Source organism: Topomyia yanbarensis, chromosome 1 (assembly GCF_030247195.1).
Source record: "Topomyia yanbarensis strain Yona2022 chromosome 1, ASM3024719v1, whole genome shotgun sequence".
NCBI lineage: Eukaryota > Metazoa > Arthropoda > Insecta > Diptera > Culicidae > Topomyia > Topomyia yanbarensis.
In genome coordinates, this window is record NC_080670.1 from 214,115,475 (window position 1) to 214,124,670 (window position 9,196).

At 44.1% G+C, this 9,196-nt stretch overlaps 1 protein-coding gene across 2 annotated transcripts; it reads left to right on the forward strand.

Moving 5' to 3' along the window:
* The first annotated feature begins 3,092 nt into the window (after positions 1-3,092).
* Positions 3,093-7,888, forward strand: LOC131692164 (protein xmas). Of its 2 annotated transcripts, XM_058979053.1 has the most exons (4): positions 3,093-3,132; positions 3,189-3,285; positions 3,353-3,681; positions 3,743-7,888. In XM_058979053.1, exons 2-4 carry the CDS (start codon positions 3,230-3,232, stop codon positions 7,846-7,848), a joined length of 4,491 nt encoding a protein of 1,496 aa, XP_058835036.1. In that variant the 5' UTR covers positions 3,093-3,132; positions 3,189-3,229; the 3' UTR covers positions 7,849-7,888. The 2 variants fall into 2 exon arrangements, with proteins under 2 accessions (XP_058835036.1, XP_058835028.1); XM_058979045.1 differs by having other exon boundaries at positions 3,108-3,285.
* The last annotated feature ends 1,308 nt before the right edge of the window (positions 7,889-9,196 follow it).

The following is a 9,196-nucleotide window of genomic DNA, read 5'->3' on the forward strand; positions in this document are numbered from 1 at the left end:
CTACTACTATTACTCTTTTGAAATGCGAACGAAAGAAAAAACGGAGAAAAGGAACTTGTCTGACAGCATAACACCGTTCGTAACAAAATTTAGACAGCTGTCAAAATTTGCACGCTTAGTACGTGGTATGCAAAAATTTGGGTAATTGAATTGAAACGGATGCCGTTTTTCATTGAAACCCACGGGACAGAGTGGATCACTCTTTACGGGAAATTAGTAGTGTGCAGAGCCTCTAATTTTGCAAAAAATGCAAAAATGTGCTTTAAATCAACAACGGTCATTGTTGTCATTTCTTGTAGTCAGCCTGTAGTTTAGGGGAAACGGCAGGTCGCTGTCTTATGCAATAGTTCATTATTTTGCAATAAGTCAGCAACAGTCGGATGAACTGACCGACTCTTCTCGAGAGAAAATGATAATGTTTGACGCACAAGTTTCGCGAATGACAGAAAATTTGAGTTTTTAGATCGAAAAAAATTCTATTCATTCATAAAAAGTCAGTCTCAGATATTTAGTTGGCTTTACTCTATCTGGCAGCTGTGGTCGGTCGGTTAGTCAGAAGTTTGTCTCCCCGCGGAAGAGCAACAATGCAATTGCATCGGCTGCCACACCTAGTTTGGGACCAAAGTGATATAGTGTATTGATTTTCTTAGCGAACAGATGAGATGATCAAACGCTGCATAAACTATAATTTTCCGAGTGCTACTTCAAAATTGATAGTATACAATGTTCTTTTCTTTCATATTCTCTTTCTCACTATTTCCTAGTCAATCGATGTGGGCGGGGATCAAAAATTGATAGGATATGAAATTTGGTATCTCAGCTTACTTTGTGACAATATGAAGTGGGGGCCTTTGAGCATTACTTTTTTTGCGAGGCACTGCTACCCCTCCCCCCATGCCCTATCGACTCAACTGGGCTATGAAATTTTCCCGATAGTATCTTACAAGTAGTGTTACAAACGGCAGTCTCCGCAAACGCTGCGCTACGCGTCGGATCGATTCATTAACCGGAATATGTGGATGTTTACTCCTCTAATGGTTGTAAATGTTCATGTTGGCTTGGGAGGCCAACAATAAGAAATCCAAGCTGTTATTTAGTAGTGTTTTTCCTAAAACGCTTCCTAAGTTGGTGACCGTCTTCCCCTTTTTTCAATTGTTTACCATCATCATTTCTGGTCTGGTTCCAGATGAAAACTAGAAAATTAAACCAGCAACAATCATATTTTCTCTTGTTCCAAGCAAGAGGATCATGTCGGAAGTGGTGCGCATTCTTCGGAAGTAGTTTGCGTTATTCGTATAATGGGCACTACTTCCGACGTAATGGATTATTACTGAATAGGAGAAAACACGATTGTACACAAGCTGCCTACTAAATGAAAAGACGACTATACTGCTAAAAATAAATGCTGGCAAGCGGTCCCAGTTAAGCTTAGCCGTAAATGAACCGGAATTCTGGCTGGTTCCAGTTCGTATTCCGGCTCCAGTGACACAACCGATTCTAGTTAGAATCGGTTGTGTCACTGGAGCCAGTATACGAACTGGAACCAGCCAGAATTTCAGTTCATTTCCCGCTGAACTTTACTGGGATAGGCTATTGAAACTTTGTTCTAGGCTACCCGCCGTAACGTGCCGTTTAAGGCTAGTTTACAGTTCAAATTTTCTGCCAAGATCCCTCCAAACTGTCAAAACAAAAGTTCTGCTGTTTCTAAAAAAAATACTAACGGTCAATTTCTTCACTGGATCAAAGCCTGGTTTCAGGTTGCTGGTGACCAATTGGACGAAAACCGGGTTTCAAGGAAAACCGGTTTTCATCCAAGTGAATAAATTGGCCGTTACAGTATCAAAATAGCACTGAATTTTAAACCTAATAAAAATGCAATTTTCCCCGTCGGAAACAATTTGTGTTGAATTGTTCCCGGCCGGATTTCTGTGTGGAGAGTTTTAAAATTATATCCTTGACCTGATATACAGTCCTGTACTGCCAGATTTTCGTAACCAATAAAACAATAAATTACAAATTACAAAATCCCGTGATGTTTCCCGTGGATGGGTTTTCACTTCATGAAAACTGCGAGCTTCATTTAAAATACACAGAGACATAAATCCCGTGACACGATTTCCGAACTGTAAACTAGCCTTTAATGTAAAAATAATGTGTATTGGTGTTCTAAAGTTTCGTAGTCGCGAATATTGCGAATTTTACCCCATAAGTAAACTCACAGCAAAATAATTTTGTCACACGAAAATATGCTCACATCGCATCTACCCTAGTTTGGTTGTTGCTGTGGCTAACAAAAACAACATTCAACGCCCTCTTTAGGATTGTGCATAAGGCGTTCGGTTTGTTTATTTGCTGTCCCCCGTGCACTTCAACGTGAGAATATTTATTTTACACGGAAACGAAAAACCTAAAATTGAGTTCCTTTGACTCAATCTCATGATATCGTGGGGGAACTTAAAATTAGGTAAACCGTGTTGAAGGTAGTTTCCATTTAACTACGGCAAAAATTACAACTCATTGATAGGTTTTTTATACTCAAATTTAAGTTGAATTTACCTAATTTTGACTATACCCCAAACAACTCAAAAGTACGTTCCTCCACGGAAGACCTCGACTGAGTCGAATCTCTCGTTTTGTTTTTGACAACACTAATAAGTGCGAAAGCGACGCACAACTCAAAAGGAAGTTAAAAGAACTTATTCTGCAGGTTGTTTTATTTAACCGTGTACTGCTTTCAGAATTTGCACGAAACCTTATCTACAGACGAAACGGGCAATATAAATTTTTTTTCTCAGTCTTGCTCCACTTGGAGTACGTTCATAAAGCTCACCATTATTTTTTTACGAACACCCTGTAAATGACAATTCAAAAACAATACATTACCGGGAAAGTATTGCTTGTGGCACTAAAAACTGGATTCTAACCGCACTGCGCACTTACCATTCTTCCATTAAATTCTTCTCATAGACCGGTTAGTTCGACTGGTCTGTCTATGAAAGTACCATCTCTATCACTTGAAATACATGTTTTTTGACAGCTCGCAGTTTTGAGATCACTCGCACTTTGAAAGTGCGGAGTCCAGGTTGGTGGGAAGTGCGCAATACACAAACACGTTATTCTTCGCATTCACAGGTTAAATGATTTTATTGCAAAATAAGTGTATTTCTAACAATTAAAGTGATCTATAGGTAGTGTCCACCCGTAGAAAGTGACCACCGTCAGTTTCAGAATGTCGGACGACGATGTAATCCTCGTTGAAGACTCACCCCAGCGGAAATCCATCAGGTCAGTTTAGAGCCCTATACACACCCGCAGCCGTTTCAACCATTTTTTTTTGGCTTATTCATTTCAGTTGCGACCAAATCCCGGAGCTCTGGGTTTTGGACAAACTGATCGCAAAAAAGCACTTCAGTCAGTTCGGTAAAATCACCGGGTTCATACTGCGACCGAAGCGGTTTTCCTGCACCGTAGAGTACGACAGTCCCGAAGCAGCGGAAGCTGCCCTGGTACGGGGTGGCCAATTTCGCGATGTTAAGTTCAACGTATACTGGACGGATGAAGCGCCATCAACTGTCCTGGCCAGCAGGGATGAAGGTTTCATCGATCCGGACGTACAGCAGGAGCTGGATTCAATGGGCGGGGGACCAACGGCTGCGCGTGTTCGGCAGTCCGCTAAGCAGTGTGAGTGTTGTAGGTTGATCATTTCAGCGGATCTATTTTGATGATTGTATTTATTTTTCAGCAATTGAATCATTTTTGAAGAAAACGGAACGTTTTCCGGCACCGCCGGTAGTGGCACCGCCGAAGCAATTTCGAATGCCTGCGCGGCCGGAAATTCTCGTGGATTCAAAGGTTGGCCAGGCTAGGGCGGAGTTTGAGTTGTTAGCGAAACAACCGGCTGCAACGGCTGAGGAAAGATATCGGATGCTGGAAGCGAAAGATAAATATCTGCGGCTGACAACCGATCGGACAACGGATATCCGAAAAGCTCGCAGCACTCAGGGAACCTGTTGCGATATGTGTCCGGAGAAGGAACGCTACATGAGGGAATGCAAGCTACAGGTTGCTTCATATGAAGCCGGTGAAAGTTCGGCACAGATGGACCACGGGAAGGCAATCAAGCAGTATTCGAGAAGTTCGGCAGATCAGGAAGCACCTATGCCGCACGAGTTGCGATCGGAGGAAGGTTTAGAACTGACAATGAGTTATTTACTGCACCGAATTGTGGATGATTGTGAAGATGAAGAGGTTAATCTGGGTGATTGGTTTCATTTCGTGTGGGATCGGACTAGGAGTCTTCGGAAGGACATTACCCAGCAGGAGTTGTGTTCGGTGAAAGCGGTGCGGCTGGTGGAGCAATGCGCTCGGTTTCATATTCATTGTGCTGCTCGGCTGGTCGCCGAAGATCCTTCCGTGTTTGATCAGCGGATAAATACGGAAAACATGACCAAGTGCCTACAGTCGCTGAAGTATATGTATAATGATTTGGGGTTGAAAGGAATTCGTTGTCGGAATGAGGCTGAGTTCCGAGCCTATGTGGTGCTGCTTAACTTGAACGATGGAAACTTTTTGTGGGAAATTAAACAGCTTCCTGCGGATATTTTGCACTCGAAGCAGATTCGATTTGCTCTGGAGGTTTACTTTGCTTTGGAGAACAATAATTACATTCGTTTCTTCCGGTTGGTTCGACAGACTACCTACATGAACGCTTGCATTTTACTACGCTATTTCAACCAGATTCGGACGCGGGCTCTTCAAACGATGCTGAGAGCTTACACCTATCGAATGCCGGCTACTTTTTCTCTGGATCACCTCGTGGATTTGCTTGCTTTTGAGGACGCGGATGCAGCTGCTTCCTTCTTGGATTGCTACGGGTTGAGCGTGGATCAATCGCTGGGTACGGTTCTGATGGATCCAAAACAGTACGAACGCCCGGAGATTCCCTTTCAACTGGAGCGAGCTTACAATTTGGTCGAAAGCAAACGGGACTGTACCGTTGGAGAAGCCATTTCCGGAGAACCACTGAACGACGAGTCCAGACTAGATAGTCACCAGCTTGAGGAGAGTTTCGACGCATCAGGCTTCCTACGACACGATGTTCTAAGAAACATTCTGAAGCAGAGTAAAACCGTCGAAACTGTTTCAACCACCGCTAGTAACGACGATGACGCCAAAGTATTCAAAGTCCCATCACCAACATCCATCTCACCGAAACCGTTCTTTCCTAAACCGATCGCATCCAGCAACTTTTTCCAACCGTCCCGTTTCACGGCCAAAATCGAAACCCATTCTCCTGCTCCGATTGCACAGTCTGTTTTCTCCAAGGACAGTCCTACGCCAACCCTGTCCGGTATAACGCCACTACCGAAAACCTCGGAAACGCTGAAACCAGCAACATTTGGCCAGAATCTGTTCGGCAGTGTAGCATTTTCGCAACCATCCCGACCGACGATGGCGTTCGGTGAAGGATCTTCAATTTTTGGTGGTCCATCGGTGGCACTACCGAAACCAGATCTACAGCTTCAGGACGATCAACGGGCACAGAGAGAGGCGGACGAACAACGCCGTCGGATGCAAAGAGAAGAGGAAATGAGACAACTACAGATACAAGCTGAGGAACTTCGTCAGAAACGGGAAGCGGAAGAGGAACGTATGCGGCAGGAGTTGATCGCACGAAAGGAAGCGGAGATACGGCGACTCAAACAGCTGGAGGAGGAAAGTCGACGACAAATGGAAGTGACGGTCAATAAAATGTCGGAAAAATTCTACAACGAATTGTTGAAGGAGATCTGCGAAGAGGATGTCACGAAGATTGCGACCAGCTGCTATCAACAATATCATCTGTTGGAAAAGTATCCGAGAGTTCTTCTGGAGGAACTGCAGGAAGAACTGTTAGCGGAATTTTTACCCGAAGTGGTGCGGGAAGAAGTGCTAGTTAAGAATTGCCAGGAAAATCGGCAGCTCAATATAATGCGAAAGTACTTTGGAATGTGGCGCCGGAACGTCCATAATTTACTGGATAACCGAATGCAGATCGAGAATAGTCCAGCATGGCTTCCGGAAAAGATGCTTCACGATCAGGCAAGAGAATGCTACCAGGAGCATCAGGTCCTAAGCCTAGCCAATATGAAACGGTATGTGGGAGGAGCTCCGAAGGTCATCCAAATTCCGGAATCGAAAGAAGAGAAGGTCGATGTTTTCGAAATCGTTCGGAGTGGAATCAAATCCACTAATAGGCAGCAACTGAAGGGTCTAGTCAAGAATCACATCTACTGGAAGATATCACTATCGATACCCTTCAAACAAGAGGAAGATTCGTCCGGGTTTTACTACTTCATCAACAAATGGCTGAAGAATGTTTTCAAACGTACCACTACAGATACAGGAAATAGCTTCTTTTTGGAGATGCAAGAATCGCCGAATGCTCGAGAGCGTTTGGTAGTTAGCATGCGGCTTCTGAAAGGTGTTTCAATTCTTGATGAATCCAACACAGCTAATCCGATTGCTCTAGACAACTCAAATGGACTTCTATTCTTTTTGAACTCAAACAACATTCAGAAATCCCGAGAGAGATTGCACAATCTTCTACGCAACGCCGACTACTGGGGTCCAATTCCTCTCGCAGTAATTGCCTACAATTGGCACCTAAATTCCGACCAAACCCTCGAAGAACTTCTCGGTCTTGACCTTCTGCTAGAGGAAGGTAAAATCGATGACTTCGAATTTTTTCACCATCAGGAACGGCAAAAAACTCCGCTTCGGAAAACCCTTCTCAAAGCGTTCGCATTCCTTGCTTCCGGTTATAGTTGCGACTACCCACTGGAAATGCAGTCACAAACTGCCTTCATCGGGACCTGTCTCGGTGACGAGCTGTGGCACCGATTCCAACTTTCTTCCTACCAAAATCCAAAACTCGACGAAGCTTGCCACGACATAAACTTCGTACTAAACCTGTTCAACCAGGCAATCGATCGCACTAGCAACCTCGTACAGCATAATCTCTCGGTTTATCCCGATTTTCCAGCCGAATTCAAGCCGTTTGTGTCCAAACGCCGCTTCGACATCCCTCTGGATTTGGAATACTTCCCTAAGGACTGGCGCTCGTCGGATCGTCAGCAAAAGCTGGTCACATTTTTCCGGAAGCTTAAACTAAAGCCCATCACATTCAATCCAGCAAACTGTCAAACCATCAAAGACTTTCAAACCAACCTCCTGTCCTATATCCGCAGCTATTCCGAACAGTCAAACGAAAAATCTAACCGACGCTTGCTAGCCCTCCTTACTCAGCAACTGCTCCGATCTCTCCCACTCAACACCTCGTTTCCACAAGCCATCCCGTCACTCAACTGGCTACCTCTAATCGCCATCCTAGCCAACGAATTGTTACGCTTCCGCTGGAGCGAATCAATCATTCACCTACCCTGTGAAGTGATCTACCACCGCGAGGAGTACGAAAGCTACACCCGATCGCTTTGGTGGTTGCCGGAGTTGAAAAGGCTACCCCAGAAACGGAAATCACTCTCCGAGCGGAAGGACAAGTGCGACGACGTAGTCGACGCAAACGTTGATGATATCGAAAACGAAAGTGACAATACAGTACCGTTCGCTATCGGTTCGATGCCGACCGCTAAAAGAATGAAACTGAACATCAGCTTGGCGAAGGAAGATCTGGAGGAGATTCTCGATCGCGGTAGACGCTGTCTGCAGCGAGCCGACGAAAAGCTGACTCAGTGCCGGGAGTTTACCGGACAAACTAAGGAACTGGCGAATGCGCTGGATGGAAGGCTGTTCGAACAGGAACGGGCGTTTCGAGTGAACCGATGGGCTTGGGAGGCAGATTTTCGGTAACTAGCGATAGTTTTTGTCTTTTTTGCATATTAAAATAATTGACAATATCGTAATTTTAGAGGTGTTTAATTGTGTCCGAAATGTGATTTATATACTTCTATTTTTTGAAGAATATACCTTACCTTTTAGTTTACGGATTCTGATTTAAAATTTCGACTGGAAAGTAACGTGAGCCTGAGGCACTAGGATAAGAATGGATGGATGACAAACAATACACCTAAACAATCTCACCAGAAGGTTTGCTGCTTCATAAGAAATGATCAAACAACGTTATGCACACCTCACCAACGACCGCGTGATCTATGGTTGAGTCTAACCTCATACCTTATCAATCAATTAACTGAATCCTTGGCGAGTATATTTTAGGCTGATGCTGAACAAATGCTAGTATAATTCCATTCATGCACGAGAAACTATGCTGACACTAGAATTCGAGATATGAAAGAAATCGATTGGAAAATCGTCAATGTTAATCTACTGCCAATAACTGTACCAGCTTCCGGTTTACCTCATATCCTTGCGTTCGCTGTGACAGCGGACATGAGGAAAAGTAATGTGCTGATTGATGACAGTGGGATTTTCTCGTTCGTCTACTATTAAATGAAACGATGCTCTAAACGATGTGCAGGTGAGTTGCAATACGTGATATTCTTACAGAACCTGAAAATAACGGATAAGATATAGAAAATGTTGAGATAAACTTCACAGCTACATAGCATACGAACGGTTTTCGAGCTATACGTCGTAATTAAACGATAACAGCCAACAACATTTCATCTCAGTCATACGCCTGAGGTGAAGTTATGTACACGGGGCGGAAACCCGATTTTTAGGCTTCTTTAAGAACCTTAATATGTTGCGTGAAGAAGTCTCTCCGGGTCCTATTCTCACAGTCACGTCCCTTAATGGCAAGAAGCAAATTCCTCAAAGTTTTCTGGTTCAAATTCAAAGCATGCTAACTCGTTTTTTTCGATTCACATATGCCCTGACATTCTCGTCAAAGAGTTTGCTTTTTCTTGCCAGATGCATCAGAAATTGCCGACAGCCACAAATGAGTTTGGACTCGTTGCGTCGCGAGAGCCCAGAACTCTTACCCTGGCCTGGCTATCTGACAGGATGGTAAACTTCTTACTCCATTGGTAATTTCTAAGCAGACTTTTACTGGCCCTGACTTACTAATGGTGTAGTGTCCAACCGCCTTATTTGAGGTTCCTGGCGGCAGATTTTCCTTTCTCCCTTACTGTAGTTTTTCTTCAGCTTCGACAATTAAAACCCTTGAGATTCCATTCGTCCTCTTTCGCTTGGTGTCAAGGTGTTTATGGGCCCGGAGGTTTCCCGCATATTTGTG

What these genes read in the sequence shown, in the direction of transcription:
- LOC131692164 (XM_058979053.1), top strand. Translation starts at nt 3,230, where the DNA reads ATGTCGGACGACGATGTAATCCTCGTTGAAGACTCACCCCAGCGGAAA. An exon ending in CCCCAGCGGAAATCCATCAG is followed by an intron (nt 3,286 to 3,352) that starts GTCAGTTTAGAG and finishes TATTCATTTCAG; the next exon opens with TTGCGACCAAATCCCGGAGC. An exon ending in TCGGCAGTCCGCTAAGCAGT is followed by an intron (nt 3,682 to 3,742) that starts GTGAGTGTTGTA and finishes TTTATTTTTCAG; the next exon opens with CAATTGAATCATTTTTGAAG.